This window comes from Aegilops tauschii, chromosome 7, assembly GCF_002575655.3.
Source record: "Aegilops tauschii subsp. strangulata cultivar AL8/78 chromosome 7, Aet v6.0, whole genome shotgun sequence".
Lineage (NCBI taxonomy): Eukaryota > Viridiplantae > Streptophyta > Magnoliopsida > Poales > Poaceae > Aegilops > Aegilops tauschii.
This window is the reverse complement of record NC_053041.3, coordinates 444,770,609-444,788,353: the sequence shown is the minus strand read 5'-3', so window position 1 is coordinate 444,788,353 and position 17,745 is coordinate 444,770,609. Positions and strand designations below refer to the sequence as shown.

The 17,745-nt window shown below is 47.2% G+C and overlaps 1 protein-coding gene across 2 annotated transcripts; it reads right to left on the bottom strand.

Annotated features, from left to right (window-relative positions):
* Positions 1 to 6,643: 6,643 nt before the first annotated feature.
* LOC109732672 (uncharacterized) lies at positions 6,644 to 15,242 on the bottom strand. 2 transcript variants are annotated; one of them, XM_020291853.4, is made up of 8 exons: positions 14,814 to 15,242; positions 14,544 to 14,684; positions 14,288 to 14,380; positions 14,085 to 14,211; positions 12,907 to 13,013; positions 12,741 to 12,821; positions 7,260 to 7,345; positions 6,644 to 7,168 (listed from the first exon to the last, which is right to left on the bottom strand). In XM_020291853.4, exons 1-8 carry the CDS (start codon positions 15,186 to 15,188, stop codon positions 6,949 to 6,951), a joined length of 1,230 nt encoding a protein of 409 aa, XP_020147442.1. In that variant the 5' UTR covers positions 15,189 to 15,242; the 3' UTR covers positions 6,644 to 6,948. The 2 variants fall into 2 exon arrangements, with proteins under 2 accessions (XP_020147442.1, XP_073360398.1); XM_073504297.1 differs by having other exon boundaries at positions 14,775 to 15,223.
* Positions 15,243 to 17,745: the final 2,503 nt, after the last annotated feature.

The following is a 17,745-nucleotide window of genomic DNA, read 5'->3' as shown; positions in this document are numbered from 1 at the left end:
CTGAAGCCACCCTGGTTCATGACAGCGCCATACAGGTCAGGGTGGACGTCGAGGGGCTTGCACTCCCTGACGGCTGTTGCCACCTCCTTCACCGCCTCAGTCATGCTGCAGGAGACATTGATCTCCTCCTCCATCAGGCCACCTCTTTTCCTCTTCCTATCATGGACAGGGTCAAATGGCTTGTCGAAGGTGAAAGAACATGCGGTGCCCCATGTTTGATTTTGGTAATTGATGACAATCTCTATGGACTAATGGTTGCCTTGAGTTATATTTGAAGGATTTGTCCATAGGCATTTCTTGAAGTCCATGTGTTGGTTTCAAGGAGTTTATGTGGTGACCAAGGTGTTATTAAGGAATTATCCAAAGATTGGTCATGTGAGAGTTGAGCTTATTGCAAGCATGTCTTGGAGAAGAAGATTGTGTGATCATTCATGTATATCTTCAAGACATCATCCAAATGAAGAGAGTTGAAAAGATTCAAGGTTGATCAAGACTAAGTCAAGAGTGAATCAACTTGATCAACTCACAAAGCGTAGAAGATGTACCGAGAGGGATCAAGCGATCCCATGGTGTGGTAAGCATTGTCAATTACGCTTTGTGTACTAACCCATGATCTTCGTGAGAGTTCTTTGTGGGGTTAGGTTGCGGTGTGCAAGTTCAAGTGAAGCATCATGAAGAGATCAAATGCTTGAAGCTTGCCGTCCATTGTGGTGACAATGGACTTGTGAAGATGTTGCGGTGTGCAAGTTCAAGTGACGCATCATGAAGAGATCAAATGCTTGAAGCTTGCCGTCCATTGTGGTGACAATGGACTTGTGAAGATGTGCGGAAGGGTGGCTCACCCATAGTGGAGTATGGGGGAGCAATCAACTAGTCTTCATCGAGCCAACGCAATCAAGAAAGGTGGTCCAACTTTAGGGAGTCAAGATCGTCATCATCTAGCTCAAGTGGACCATGTGCAAGGCAAAGGTTTGCTCTTGATAGGTTTTCTATTTTACCGGTCTCATGATGGTAGTTGGGAGACCGGGTTATAGGATCGATTGCCGTACTATCAAGGGGGGCTCTCGATGAGTAGCTTGATCGTATCGTTCATAGAGAGCTCAAACCATTGCATCCTTGCATCATCTTTATTGGTTCTTGTTTGGTTCTTCTCTTTGTGAGTTTTGGAGCTTATGGTCATCTTGATGACAAGCTCGAGTTCATCAAAAACGGAGTTCACTCACATCTTCTATGATGTTTTCGATGTTGGAGGTTATGCCGGTTCTTCTTGGTTGGAGGTTTCACTCCTCTATTTTGTTGGCATACCTTCCCTGCCTCTTCTTACTATAACCAATCGTTGTTTTGATGCTACTCGTCGTCTTGTATCCAACAAGCTTGAGTTTGCTCAATTCGGAGCTCATATGCAGAAGTTATGGCAGTTTTGGTTTCTCGTGGAGTATACTTGTTGTCGTGGAAGTGTGTCCTCTCTGGTCCCAGCGGTAGTACCGCGGGCCGGAGCGGTAATACCGCTTGGGTGCTACAAGTGGCAGTACCGCTCCAGAGCGATAGTACCGCTGTAGCCCCCAGCCGTAGTACCGCTGCGGCTTCGTGCTAGTACCGCCTCAATTCGAGGGGTCTTTTTCCGTGTCGGGTTTTGCGGTACTAGCTGCGGCAGTGGGGGCAGTAGTATCGCCCGTGTGCGGTAGTACCGCCCTGACCACCGCGGTAGTACCGCTCTGGGCCCAGCGGCAGTACCGCGAGGGGGAGCGGTAGTACCGCTGGCCAAGCGGCAGTACCGCTCTTTGCGGGGCTGAAGTGGGGGGGAACGGTTGGATTGTTCCCCCCACTATATAAGGGGGTCTTCTTCCCCATTCTACCTTATCTCTTGAGCTCGTGTTCTTCCCCCATTGTTGACCTTCTTCGAGCTTGCTAACTCTCAATCCCTTCATGGATTCTTGCTAGTTTTTGAAAGAAAAGAGAGAGAAGATCTAGATCCACATTTTCACCAATCACTTTCTCCTCTATGTGAGGGGAACCCCTTGGATCTAGATCTTGGAGTTCTTTGTGTTCTCCTTCTTGTTCTTCCTCTCAATTTCCTCCCTAGCATTAGTTGCTTCGGTGGGATTTGAGAGAGAAGGACTTGGGCACTCCGTGTGCCCTTGCCATTGCATTTGGTGCATCGGTTTGAGTTCTCCACGATGATACGTGGAAGTTACAAGTTGAGAAGCTTGTTACTCTTGGGTGCTTGGTGCCCTTGAGCTTGTTCCTCTTGGGTGCTTGGGCGCCCTAGACGGTTGGTGGTGTTCGGAGCTCAATCGTTGTGGTGTAAAGCTCCGGGCAAGTGTCGGGGTCTCCAATTAGGTTGTGGAGATCGCCCCGAGCAATTTGACAGGTATCGGTGACCGCCCCCAAGGGTTGCCAAAGTGTACGGGTTCGGTGACCACCCCCAAGGGTTGCCATTTGTACGGGTTCGGTGACCGCCCTCAAGGGTCGGTTAGTGGAATCACGGCATCTTGCATTGTGCGAGGGCGTGAGGAGATTACGGTGGCCCTAGTGGCTTTTTGGGGAGCATTGTGCCTCCACACCGCTCCAAACGGAGATTAACATCCGCAAGGGTGTGAACTTCGGGATACATCGTCGTCTCCGCGTGCCTCGGTTATCTCTTACCCGAACCCTTTACTTATGCACTTTACTTTGTAATAGCCATATTGTTTCTTGTCATATATCTTGCTATCACTTAGTTGTTTATCTTGCTTAGCATAAGTTGTTGGTGCACATAGATGAGCCTAGTTGTTGTAGGTGTTGTGCTTGTCAAATTAACCGCTAGGTTTATTCCGCATTTGTTCAAGCCTAAACCATAATTATTTTAAAGCGCCTATTCACCCCCCCTCTAGGCGACATCCACGATCTTTCAGAAGGGCTTCGCAGCGGGCTTGTCAGGGCCATCGAGGACCTCGACGTCCGGGGTCCCAGGGAAGTCTGGCATGGGAGAACCAAGAGGCTCCTCCGAGCCCATGGCATGCTTCCCAGTTGCCAGCCCGAAGTAGAAGATGTGCTGCATCTGGTTGATGTTCTGTATGGGTGTGTTGAGGAACTCAGCGTCCCTTGGGTGGTCCTAAGAATGAAACACAAGTGTTGTTAGTTGCGATTAGGAGTAGGCAATGATGGACAGTATGAAAGAGGGTTGTGAGCTAACCGCGACATGGCCGGCGTAGTGCTCTGCCTCCAGAACAATGGAGCAAGTGTTCTCATCCCATGAGGCACCGCTAAGGTCTCTCAGCTTGGACACTTGGACCATCGACTTCTCCACTTCCTCATGTGGTTGTACACCTGGGTGGCAGACACCTCTTGCCCACAGAACGCGAATACCTGCTTCGCAATGGTGTTCAAGTGCACCTCCTTGAAGCCCTTGTCAGTCCTAACTCCACTAGAGATGAGCTCACACATCTTGTTCGGCACGAACATGGACATGAACGGCTGCCACTTCATGTTGTTCGACCTACCATCCTTCTTTGCCTTTGCTGCTGCTAGCTTGAGTGCAGCGGCAGCAGCAGCAGCAGTAGTTGGCCCAACGAGCACTACTGGCACATAGAGGGAGTCAGAGGCGAACACCTCTGAATCAGGTGCCATCTGGGACATAGGCTGCGAGTCCTCGACAAACGATGGAGCAAACTGGCTGCCGGACACGACAAGGGCCTGACTAAGATTTTGCGTCTGCGTGGTCATGTCCTACAATCGTAGCACGCATTGACAGTAAGCATAGCACACAACATACTGGACAATCCATGATAGCAGAAGCATACATGCTATCATAGTAAGCACATGCTTCATCGCTATCATACCAAGCAGACCGGACAATCTATGAGCAGGAACATACAACTACAACAAACAGCATGCTACAAATGGACAACCAATAGCTACAAATCACAGATCTAAGCATGATTCAACACAAGCACAAGGTTCAACTTCAAACTCTACTACTAATCTAGCCTACCACATGCTTGAACATCTAGCCCTACCACAAATTGCAACCGCAGCATAGCAATCAACCATAGCAGCTATCAGATCAGACCACTAATCAACCATGCATCTAGATCAAACCCTAGCTGCAGCTCAGATCTAGCTAGAAGGAACAGAGAGAAAGGGGATTGAACTCACAGAGGCCATGGCTGCAGCTTGAGGACGAGGGGGGCGGTGGTGGAAGATCAACGCCGGCCGGTGAAGGAGCACCAACGTCGTGGACCGCCGGCCGATGAAGATGCGCTACCTGCTCGTCGGTGCCGATGCGCGTCGGCAAGCTCGAACGGAGGGAGAATGGTGGCAGGAGTTGGGGCGGTGAGGGAAGGGCTAAATAGGGATGGACTCGGCGGGAGGTGAGCCGAAATCCTCCCGCCGATTTTTCGGCGACGCGGGCGAGCTCGCGCCATCTCCCCTGCTCGCACGAGAGGAGAAGCGCGTCGCCCTCCCCTGCCTCGCACGAGCCAGGCTCGCGAGCTACTGCCGATTCGGATGTTTCCCCTGGGTCTGGCCTGGACGTGCTTTAAATTCCGTGCGATGCGGGCCTCACAGTAAAAGCAGGCAACCAAACAGCCCACTTTCTTTCCACGTGAACCAGGCTGGGCCTAATGCGGGCAACCAAACACGCCCTAAATGTATGCAGGGCTGGGCAGGTACCCACAGGATCCAGAAGAAATGCTTTGCTTTCCCCTAGTACTGTACCATATAGGCTCAACTCCAAGCAAGAACCTTGGGGGATTAACTAGTAGTACTATTTCCTCTGTCTGGGACATGATTGGCTTTCGCCTTGATTAAGCAAAGTCAAAAGTGCTCTGTCCTCTGTGTCTCTCGCCCATGGATGCAACTAGTATATTGTTTCATGGCAGTTGTGTCTGGTTATTGCTTTCACACTGCCTGGGCTGGGCCAACGGCTCGGGAATCTGGAGCCTGCATGTGTGCCGCTGATTCATCAGAAACTGGCGCACATCGCGCCGGATCAGCAGGCATACGTGGTGCTGGATAAATACTCCGTAGATGGATAGGTTGTATGGAAATTCTAGTACTCCTACTAGTGTTGTAGTGAGGGAATGTCAGCCAAGACGCAAATAAAAATTGTATATGTTTCAGTTGCTCGTGTTTTTTGTTTGAGTTGCTCTTGTGTTGTTTTTAGAAGAAAAGGGCTCCTGCCCCGGATCCATTTTAACGAAACGAAACCAAACACAGTATCACTTATTACAGCACGCGAGGGGAGACTGCGTGTCAACCCTAGCCAAGTCTACCAGAACTGGATAAAAGGACATGGTTCAGGGGAAACATACGCCCCAGAATACAAGAATGAAGTCAGATGAGGATGGAGCAGGATTTTGAGGGGATTGAGTGATGATGAGAGTTGAGAGTGTTTTCGCCAAATTAACGATCTCATTAATACTAGTAGATGCTAACACACTGCTGCCAAACTGTGTACTCCCTCGACTTTGTACTAAATGAACGACACTTATTTTGACACGGAGGGAGTACTTTAATGTCAGCCCTATGACACCAATGAGGCATCTCTTTCCTCCTCCACAAGAAAAGCTCTTCTCCTCTGGTCGGCGCCGCCGCCGGTCCGCCACATCTCGGATGGCCTCTAGGCCATGGAGGTTTGGAGGATCTCGGTCCCCTGCCGGCGGGAGGGACCCTGTTCTTGTTCTTGTCAGATCCAGTGTCTTGGTTGGGGTAGTGTGGCGGCGGTGATGTCCCTTAATAGAAATAATGTCTCACACGTTCTATTCCCGTCCCGATGGTGCGTCTAGCATTATCGGAGGACGTGTGGAGGTTTGTCTCTGTCGGATCTCGCGGGATCCGGTCGGTGCCGGTCTTTGATGGATCTGTTTGGATCTGGTTTTCATTCATCTTTGTTTGGATGTTTACATGTTTGATCTTTCTTATCTACGATTTTATGGTTGCTACTCTTGTGCGCTGGTCCTATGGGACCTTAGCACGACGACTTTCCGACTGTCTACTACAACAAGGTTTGCCCTGCTCCGGTGAGGGAAGGGCGACGACGGCGGCGCGCCTTCAGATCGCTCCAGGCTTGTAGTCGTCACTAGGTGGTCCACAGACATGATTATAATTCTTATTACCTCTGTTGTTCTTTGTATTACCATGATTAAAGATAAATAGATTGAAAGTTTCTCGAAAAAAAAAAATCAGCCCTATGAGACTAGAGGATCTGGGAATTGAATGTGAATTGAGGATAAGGGTGGTGTCAAAAATTCAGGTCCCGTGACCAACAGTTGCAAAGTACGCCGCGAGATTGCAAGTTTGCACTTGTCTCCATCACCTGTTCCCCTCAAGGTTTGGTGAACAATGCGATCAAGTTCAGGGTTCAAGAGCGAGTGACATACCACCTCCGATTCTGATTCCGCTCTGTATCCTGCAGGCATCGGAATACAGGAGATTTCACAATTTTTTTTTTTTGAAACGGACAGGAGATTTCACAATAGATGTTGTAGGGATATGGAACAATTCCTAGAACTACATAGCACCAACTTCCTGTTGATTGATTAGCTTGTCAGAAAAATATAACTTTTGCTATTCATCACATGAACACACCACCAGCATAAAAAGGAGTCACAAGTACCTGTGGATTATCAGGTTTAAGAAAGAAACACTCTGGACGTGGAAATGATTAACATGAATCGGATATATCTCCAGATTTTTCTTTTTCATTTCAATCTGTTTCTAATATCGCAGCTGCAAAACCTTACAACCGTGTAACTTGCGCGTTTAGTTTCCACGTCAGTTTGTTACCAAAATTCTGCTCTTGAAGGTAAGCCGTAGCATCAACGCTAACAAAATGAACACCGAAGAGTGATGAATTAGTGACCTAAAGGATCTATATGAGCAATTCTCCTCCAATTCTGCAAAAAAGATCAAATAAGCCTTCCAAGGAAATATCATGATCTCTGCCGAAACTGCTAGCATCTTTAACTATATGCAGTCTCTTCTATGTCTCTGCTTTCGAGTAATTGATCGACCCAGGCGAACCCGTCGCACGGTGAGAGCGTCTAGCAAGATATCAAGCGAGCACTCTACTGCCTCGGCTTGCTCTTCCAGTTTAAAAGCGCTGAGCTCAGGCCGCATGTGCAGTTCTGAGAGGAGGCCGGCTGCGGCTGCTGCAGTGCAGGTACGATCCCATGCCGGCTGAGGTCTGTTTTACGGAAATATATCAGCAAAAGTAAGTGTAAGAGACACGAAGAAAACAACCGATAAAGACACAAAAAGTTTAGTTTTTAGCTCACCGCAGTTTATGCATCACCGATGCGCTCAGCATAGACAGTGAGATACAAGGTATATCTTCCTCCCCCCATATTGCAGTCCATCTCTCCTATAAACATCAGATTATTAGGACCCACTTAGCTGCTTGTCAGTTTTAACATGCTTTATTATACACTCCTGCTTAACACTCTGACTTTAACCTAGAGGTGTGAACTGGTGACCCTTGGGGCACCCTCTAACCCTCTTCAGTTCAACCAAATAAATTAAATTACCAAAATTACAGGATCCAGGCAGAAACTCCGCCTATGTTGTCTCAACATAGCCGGTCCCAAGCCCGGGTAAAGGAGGAGGGTTGTGATAGGCTTGGCGAGCCAATGTAAAAACTCAGCCATTCTTGTGAAGATGAATCCCAAAAGATTTTCGTTGGGGCGTAACCCTCTCAGCGACGCGCCACATCGGAACCCGGGTGTGCTGTCAAATGGGCAAGCCCCCCCCCCCCCCATTGGCGCGCCGTATCTTGATCTGGATACGGCGTCAAGTAAGCGAGGATCGGGTCGTCGCATCCTTAGTGGCGCGCTACATCGGCGCCCGGATGTAGTGAAAAATGAGCAAGGGTCTTCGCATTTGACTCGACGAGTGCGAAGGGTAAGGAAGCTAGCCGAGCCTAGCAGGGTTCGCTTAGGTAGCTGGAACGTAGGGTCTCTGACAGGGAAGCTTCGGGAGCTAGTTGATGCAGCGTTAAGGAGAAGTGTTGATATCCTTTGCGTCCAAGAAACCAAATGGAGGGGTCAGAAGGCAAAGGAGGTGGGGGATGTTAGGAAGTATTAGTATAGGTCTAGGAGTCCCTATTAGTCTATGTCTAGTTTCCTTGCACCTCAAGTCATGTGTAATATATATGCCCCTTGGGCCTTCAATAAAGATAAGTTGCTTTCCTAACATGGTATCAGAGCTTAGGTTTTTTTTTCGGGCGCCGCAACTCGCCCTCCCGATCGAGTTCTTCCTCTCGATCTCTCGATCCAATCTTGCTCGGGCCGCTGCCCTTCTCTCATGGCCGACACTGCTTCAAGCACGCCTCAATCTACACCACGATACGCCGGCTCCTGCCCGCCCGCGAAGGCGAAGGAGGTGGGGGGTGTTAGGAAGTATTAGTATAGGTCTAGTATTGGCCAGTGTTAGGAAAGCAACTTATCTTTATTGAAGGCCCAAGGGGCATATATATATTACACATGACTTGAGGTGCAAGGAAACTAGACATAGACTAATAAGGACTCCTAGACCTATACTAATACTTCCTAACACCCCCCCCCCCCCCTCAAATGCAAAGCGTATGCAATAGCATTACATTTGAAGAAGTATAAAACTAGAAAAAAATGATAATCCAAATCCGCGTCTTGAGAGTGTCGTTGTAGCATGAAGAGTCTTCAAAACCTATCGAGTCGCCAAAGGGGATAACGAATAGATGGCACATCAGAGGAAGACACCACATCACTTGAAAATACAAGATAAGTATCAAGAGAAGATGGGTTGTCAAAAGAAGATGGCACATCAAGAGAAGAAGCATTGCTTAAAGAATCATGGCCCATGAAAACCGACAACGAAAGAAGCTCGGCGGAGAATGGGCTTAGATCAACAATGCAAAGAGAGGCCACAAATATCGTATACAGAGGACAATGACCAGAAAAAAGCTGACGGACATAGGTATGGTGGACTCACATGACATGAGAAAACACAAAATATCAACGGATTTGGTGGACGCGGAGGACAAAAAGAAAACTAGCAAAAGAGCACGCGACACCTAAAAAAAAGTGCATGAAGCGTAAGGCAACATCTAGCAGGCAGGAGCGAACGCAGTAGCAAAGCAGTAGCTAGCACAGCAGCCTGAACGCAGCAGCACGCACACGGACGGGCGGGAACAGAGCATCGGCGTTGACCCAGATGCGATCCAGCTAGCACGGAGCACGCAGACCAGAAACATGAGCAGCCACAAGCCGATTGGAGAAGCACATGCGGACGGCAGGAGACACACCAAACCTACAGTTGCATGCAGGAAGCAACACGCAGGGCTTGCACGTGGAGCAGAACGCTCCTGGAGAGGCTGACTTGGAGAGCAGCCAGCGGGAGCACCGGCAGGCGCGGGAGACCTGCACGTGATTCGGCAGTGCAACGTTGACTGGGGCGGCGGCGATCTTCAGGGCGATGGGATCTGGCGCGACGGCGTTGACCGAGTTGGCCCGATCCGAGGGTGCCGAAGCAGCCCGATCTGGACGCAGCATTTGACCGGGGCGGCTCAACCTCCCGATCTGGATAGGGCGCGTGAAGGGGGAGTGAAGGCAGCGCGAGCCGACCAGAGGAAGACGGCGGCATCGTGGGGGAGGCAATGTCCGGCCGAGAGGAAATTGGTGGCGATTGGATCGGCACGAGTTGCGCGTGCTAAAAAAATAACCTAAGCTCTAATACTTCCTAACAGGGGATACCGGCTTCAAGCTGTGGTACACGGGGACGGCTGCAAACAGAAATGGTGTAGGCATCTTGATCAACAAGAGCCTCAAGTATGGAGTGGTAGACATCAAGAGACGTGGGGACCGGATTATCCTGGTCAAGCTGGTAGTTGGGGACTTAGTTCTCAATATTATCAGCGTGTATGCCCCGCAAGTAGGCCACAATGAGAACACCAAGAGGGAGTTCTGGGAAGGCCTGGAGGACATGGTTAGGAGTGTACCGATTGTCGAGAAGCTCTTGATAGGAGGAGACCTCAATGGCCACGTGGGCACATCTAACACAGGTTTTGAAGGGGTGCATGGGGACTTTGGCTATGGCATCAGGAATCAAGAAGGAGAAGATGTCTTAAGCTTTGCTCTAGCCTACGACATGATTGTAGCTAACACACTCTTTAAAAAGAGAGAATCACATCTGGTGACTTTTAGTAGTGGCCAGCACTCTAGCCAGATTGATTTCATCCTCTCGAGAAGAGAAGATAGGCGTGCATGCCTAGATTGTAAGGTGATACCTGGAGAGAGTGTTGTCCCTCAGCATAAGCTGGTGGTTGCTGACTTCCGCTTTCGTATCCGTGTCCAGCAGGATAAGCGTGCCAAAGTCGCTAGAACAAAGTGGTGGAAGCTCAAGGGGGAGGTAGCTCAGGCGTTCAAGGAGAGGGTCATTAAGGAGGGCCCTTGGGAGGAAGGAGGGGATGCGGACAATGTGTGGATGAAGATGGTGACTTGCATAAGGTGGCCTCCGAGGAGTTTGGAGTGTCCACGGGAAGGAGAAGCGAAGCTAAGGATACCTGGTGGTGGAATGATGATGTCCAAAAGGCGATTAAGGAGAAGAAAGATTGTTTCATACGCCTATACCTAGATAGGAGTGCAGACAACATAGAGAAGTACAACATGGCGAAGAAGGCCGCAAAGCGAGCTATCAATGAAGCAAGGGGTCGGGCATATGAGGACCTCTACCAATGGCTAGGCACGAAGGAAGGCAAAAGAGACATATATAAGATGGCCAAGATCCACGAGAGGAAGACGAGGGATGTTGGCCAAGTCAAATGCATCAAGGACGGAGCAGACCAACTCCTAGTGAAGGACGAGGAGATTAAGCATAGATGGCAGGAGTACTTCGACAAGCTGTTCAATGGGAAGAATGAGAGTTCTACCATTGAACTGGACGACTCCTTTGAAGAGACCAGCATGCGTTTTGTGCGGCGAATCCAGGAGTCTGATGTCAAGGAGGCTTTAAAAAGGATGAAAGGAGGCAAGGCGATGGGCCCTGATTGTATCCCCATTGAGGTGTGGAAAGGACTCGAGGACATAGCGATAGTATGGCTAACCAAGCTTTTCAACCTCATTTTTCGGGCAAACAAGATGCCAAAAGAATGAAGACGGAGTATATTAGTACCAATCTTCAAGAACAAGGGGGATGTTCAGACTTGTACTAATTACCGTGGAATTAAGCTGATGAGCCATACAATGAAGCTATGGGAGAGAGTCATTGAGCACCGCTTAAGAAGAATGACAAGATTGAAAAAAAATCAATTTGCTTTCATGCCTGGGAGGTCGACAATGGAAGCCATTTTCTTGGTAGGACAACTTATGGAGAGATACAGGGAGCAAAAGAAGGACTTGCGTATGGTGTTCATTGACTTGGAGAAAGCCTATGATAAGATACCGCGGAATGTCATGTGGTGGGCCTTGGAGAAACATAAAGTCCCAGCAAAGTACATTACCCTCATCAAGGACATGTACAATAATGTTGTGACAAGTGTTCAAACAAGTGATGTTGACACTGATGACTTCCTGATTAAGATAGGACTGCATCAGGGGTCAGCTTTGAGCCCTTATCTTTTTGTCTTGGTGATGGATGAGGTCACAAGGGATATACAAGGAGATATCCCATGGTGTATGCTCTTTGCGGATGATGTGGTGCTAGTTGACGATAGTCGGACGGGGGTAAATAGGAAGTTTTATGGAGACAAACCTTGGAATTGAAAGGGTTTACGCTTAGTAGAACTAAAACCGAGTACATGATGGCGCGAGGAGGAGGTTAGCCTTGATGGGCATGTGGTGCCTCAGAAGGACACCTTTCGATATTTGGGGTCAATGCTGCAGAAGGATGGGGGTATTGATGAAGATGTGAACCATCGAATCAAAGCCAAATGGATGAAGTGGCGCCAAGCTTCTGGCATTCTCTGTGACAAGAGAGTGCCACAAAAGCTAAAAGGAAAGTTATACAGGATGGCGGTTCGACCTGCAATGTTGTATGGCACTGAGTGTTGGCCGACTAAAAGGCAACATGTTCAACAGTTAGGTATGGCGGAGATGCGTATATTGAGATGGATGTGTGGCCACACGAGGAAGGATTGAGTCTGGAATGATGATATACGATATAGAGTTGGGGTAGCACCAATTGAAGAGAAACTTGTTCAACATCGTCTGAGATGGTTTGGGCATATTCAGCGCAGGCCTACAGAAGCTCCAGTGCATAGCGGACGGCTAAAGCATGCAGAGAATGTCAAGAGAGGTCAGGGTAGACCGAATTTGACATGGGAGGAGTCCGTAAAGAGAGATCTAAAGGATTGGAGTATCACCAAAGAACTAGCTATGGACAAGGGTGCGTGGAAGCTTGCTATCCATGTGCCCGAACCATGAGTTGGTCGCGAGATCTTATGGGTTTCACCTCTAGCCTACCGCACCTTGTTTGGGACTAAAGGCTTTGTTGTTGTTGTTGTTGTACAGAATCTAGGCAGAATCTGCTCTCCTCTGCTGGCTCACAGGATCTAGGCGCAGCCCAAATGACAACTTGTGGTTTCCCCTTGTTTCCCCTTGCTTGTCTAATGGGAGTAGACAATCACATGGAAGAAGGAAAAAGATGAAGCTTATCTGAACGGCCAAACTAGTTTGTCGTATGCAAACCAAGATTACATCAATATAGCAACAAAGATTTTTCAGGAGGAACTGGACACAAACTAATAGGAGTGCAGTATGCTAAATGAGGAATGCACAGAATCATACCTTCAGCCTTCTGTATAATGCAGCAGAATTACTCCAGGTACCATCAAGCAAAACTAAGTTAAGAGGTTCATGTTGCACTCCCTATATTGCAGAAGTTAACTCATTACCATCTACTAATACATACCAACAGCCACAGAATACACGCTTAAAGACAAGAAATACACACTCCCTCCTGAAGGCCGGCATTCATGGTAAAATCATCAAATTTAAGATCATTGACAGACTTGGGGGTTGCACTCTTGTTTGGGTACAGAAATGAGACCTTCTCCTTTCCTGGGACAAACCAGAACGGAAATACAGTATTTAAATGTGAAGAACATGGATAATCATACACGTCCATATGGTTACAAAATTAATTACTGAAACAATTAAACAGGATATTTCCCCTAAAAAGTAATTAAATGAGATCCACAGAACAATTCATTCCTAGTAAAATGATCCAAGCATTGATACTTGCAATATGCATTTTTTGTGTGAAACATCAACTTCTGAAGTTCTGCCGTGATCAATCAATGCAACTGGAGCAAAGGATTCAGTTCAATAGCTATTAGTTTGCGACAATCATTGTTCGCTGGACACACCTTTTGAGAGAGACATACATCTATCATAATTTGGTAGAATACTCTATGTGCTTCACTTATATCTTTTGAGCTATGCAGTTGCTCTTGTGCTTCACTTATATTTGTTAGAGCGCGGTGGTGGTATATTCTATAGAAATGATTGCACTCTCATGCTTCACTTAAATCTTTTTGAGAGTCTTAAATAGGAAGTGGTAATGTGAACGGGTTATAAGACTAGTCGGAAAATGATAGGTATTCAAGATTGATATAATAAAAACTTTCATGTAGATCACTAAATATGAAACAAACAAAAAACCTAATGGAAACAGAAAAGGAACAGAAACAACACACGGAATTCGGTACAAACAATCCACTAATTGAATCACAAAACAAAAGGTAGCCTTGGATGTCATTTGTTCAATTTCAAGCTGTTAAGGATGTGGGATATAAAACAGCAAAAGGTAGAGCAGCTACTGTTTGCACTGATTACTGTAGCATCCATGTATGTAAGGATGGACCATCAACTAAACAAAGAACAAACAAGATTTCTAGTCTCTCCCCGTCATTTCAAATAGACCATAGAGCCTCCCTCCACAGCAGAGGAGAGCCCTGCTAGCAGGAAGAAGCGCCTGATCTCGGATCCATACCAAACAGTCCATACTACGCGTAAATCGAAGTAAACATAGCGAGTGAACCTATCAGAACAGACATGGTTAAGGTCTACAAGCTCTGGTCCCAAGCAAGAATCCACATGTTTCTTTATCTAAGGTGGGTTTGAGATTACCTGAACGCTGGAATGCATCCCACATAATATCTTCATGCTCTTGGATGCCAAAGAGGCACAACGACGCAGCTTGGATGCCAAACACTTGCCAGAGTAACTTCCCAGTGTTGTTTTGCCGCAAGAAGTCCTGAAAGAACAGAGATGCTTGCACAATCCAAAGCAAGGACATAACAGCAAATGAAGCATAAAATCTTTGGACAGACCTTTGGATGCATGTATAGCCAGAATCTTATCCCCCTCCACAAATTGCAAGGTGCGAGTTTTGAGCACATACAATCTTCCATTGGTAACCAGCACTGCAGTTTTGGAGGTAAGCACATCAGGCAAACTCTTGGAATTAAGATAGTGAACGAAAGGTAAATGTATGCAAGAACAAGCTTCAGTTCAGTAAACCATTGAACACGGGTTGCTGCATTGTGTATATATAACACTGAATTCTTTTACGGACTCGTACGCTACCTTCTGGCACAGGTACCCCCTGCTCCCGAGCAGACGGCACCCAATCTGCCGGGCGGAGTAGTACTGCAGCTTCTGGTCGGAGTCGGCGAGCGTCTCGTAGACGGCCCTGTGCTTCTTGTCCTCCACGTCCTTGAAATCGCCCTGCAGGTTGAGAGAAAAGTCGAGACGTGATTTCGCTAGCATTCCCGTCGATTCAACCCCTGCCATGTCGAGCACGGAGGCAGCCATGACCTCCGGATCCCGTAGGGGGGTTAAGAAAAAGGGCGTTGCCTTCAGCTTGGAGCCGACGCCGCCAAACCGCATCTTCTCGCCGGCCACGGACTCCATCTCGAGCAGCTGGCGGACGACGGAGACCACCACGGTCGGGAGGGGCGAGGAGGTGCCCCATCGCTGCCACTCCTCCGAGCTCACCTCGCCGCCGCCTCCAGCGCCGGCGGCCCCGGGGAGAGCCTCCTCCTCCGCCTCTTCGCCGGCTGTCTCGGCGGAGAAGGCCATGAGGGAGCGCGTGGGGGCGGGGCAGGGGCGCGGGGGCGGAGGCGGAGGCGGGCCTGGCGAGTGGGGAAGGAGGGTGGGATGGTTGGGGCGGAGGAGCGGGAGACGGCGGTGGAAGGCGAGGGCACGGATGGAGGCGGGAGGAGCCAGCATTGCCGCTGCTGTTTTTTTTTTATTGCTCGTCGATACAGAGGAACACCAGTCCCAAGTTCGGAACACCGAAAATGGTACAGCAGCGTTTTAGATTTTTCATCTTTTTCTGATTATAAACTTAGTTTTGGCATTTCAAAGTCCAAATCTTGTCCATCCATACACAAATACCAACGCGTCTGATCTTCCAGATGATCATCATATCAAAACACGGCTATTGCTATTATAGAAATCAAATCGATCGGTAAGTGTTGGTCTTCAATGGATCTGCTTGAATGTAATCTTTTAAAAAAAAAATGGGCAGCTCCTAATTCATTCATTCAAGGTTGTTCACTACAGATAATGGCCTTCATCATATCAGGACACTCATTAAACCAACTAGAACCAGAATCTTGTTCTGCCGATTTGGCCAGAACATGAGCAACCTCATTACACATATGAACAACATGTCTAAAAGTACATGATGTAAACTTTGTAGCTCCATTCTTATTATCATAGACAATAACACCAGTCGGGATCTGTCCAAGCCTTGTTGTTGGACTTCCTTAATCACCGAGAGATAGTCTAAGGCCACCTGAAACATTTGGACCCCTGTGTTTTCGGCAAGGATAAGTGATTGGCGAACAACATAATATAAAATGGCATATAAAATATACAAAAGTGATAACATAATAGCATTTAATAATAAAAAATTATAGATATATTTGACACGTATCAAGACCATTTTTGAATTGATGTCCATGTCTCACACCTGTTGAAGCCTGCTAATCTATTGCTATTCAACAAGATAAAGTCAATATAAGCCTTAATTATTCCAGCAACACAAGTAGGATGAGAAAGTACCTCACAATTGCAACATGAGTTTCTATTCTCCCATATATGCCATACTGCCACCACAAAAATCATGGAATGGAACTCGTAAGCTTGAGTAATCCAGTCCATTAATCATTTGCCTAATATGAACAAGGTTTTTTAGCTTTAGTCTTTAGACAAATACCATAATCTTTCTTCAACTCCTTTCATATTTCTTTCACATATTAGCGTTGGAATAAAGAATGTTCTACATTTTCTTCTCTATTATAGAGATCACAATCATACCTCCCGCACATCAAGTAGGTAACAAAATTTCTTCGTTCTCAAAGGATTAGCGTAGGTAAAATAGTGAAAAACAACAAAAACCCTTCAAAAACCCTAAGAAATATCCATAAAAAATGTCGAATATTGAGCCATCAACGGTTCAGTCTACCTCGCAAGGTCGCAAAGCTCTTGAAATGTAATAGTGTTTAAATATCACAACAATTCCAGCTCACGATACTCATTGCTCCAGGCAGTGCTCCGCAAGAGAGCCTACCGCTATCGAGCCTGACATATATTTTCCTAGGGTTACCCGACTTGTTGTACCTTTATCCTTAGAAGCATTTTTTCTTGACTTTCCTGGGATTCCAGTTCAAGAATTCGTCCGACTAACCAGTTAACTTGCCGATTAATCCCTACTCATAGTCATTGAGTAGCCGATAAACTGATAAATCGGTCGATTATTTGATTAACCTGCTGATTAGTTTATTAATCCCCTACTCGCCAGTTTACCGAGCAGCTACCAGTTAATGACTTCCTCAACTATGCCTAGGGTCGCTCTTAGGAGGCGGACTAAGAGTGGCCCCCCATGCGGTATGATAACCAACTAATTGTTCCCTTCGAACACCCTACACGCAACACCACCTTTCCAGGAGGGGAGCCGAACCAGCATTACCATCAACCTGAGAGGTACACTTCTTGGTCGGATTCGAATCGTCCATGTCTACATAGTTGATGCACCGAGGATGGCCACAGTTCTCCTTCACCTCGCCATCTACTTCGTCCGGATCTTCAAAATCGTGCCCGTGAACAAATCTTTCATTAAAGACCACTCGGTTGCCTCAACCCCTTCTATTGCAACATCCTCCCGTGCACACAAACCATAACGCCCTGAGGTTTTTTAAAACCAAAGATGAACGGGGGTGAATGCCATCCCGGGCGTTCCTTGTATTCATGACCAAACATACCATACACCAATTGGACAGACGCTCATATTTTTGAAGGAAATATGCCCTAGAGGCAATAATAAAGTTATTATTTATATTTTCTTATATCATGATAAATGTTTATTATTCATGCTAGAATTGTATTAACCGGAAACTTAGTACATGTGTGAATACATAGACAAATAGAGTGTCCCTAGTATGCCTCTACTTGACTAGCTCGTCAATCAAAGATGGTTAAGTTTCCTGACCATAGATATGTGTTGTCATTTGATGAACGGGATCACATCATTAGAGAATGATGTGATGGACAAGACCCATCCGTTAGCTTAGCATAATGATCGTTTAGTTTTGTTGCTATAGCTTTCTTCATAACTTATACATGTTCCTATGACTATGAGATTATGCAACTCCCGAATACCGGAGGAACACCTTGTGTGCTATCAAACGTCACAACGTAACTGGGTGATTATAAATATGCTCTACAGGTGTCTCCGATGGTGTTTGTTGAGTTGGCATAGATCGAGATTAGGATTTGTCAC

Excerpts from the sequence above, each read along its gene's own strand:
- LOC109732672 (XM_073504297.1), bottom strand. The coding sequence starts at position 15,188 with ATGCTGGCTCCTCCCGCCTCCATCCGTGCCCTCGCCTTCCACCGCCGT. Across the intron at positions 14,212-14,287 it reads GGCTATACATGCATCCAAAG|GACTTCTTGCGGCAAAACAA; the intron begins GTCTGTCCAAAG and ends CTGTTCTTTCAG. Across the intron at positions 13,014-14,084 it reads GGATGCATTCCAGCGTTCAG|GAAAGGAGAAGGTCTCATTT; the intron begins GTAATCTCAAAC and ends GGTTTGTCCCAG.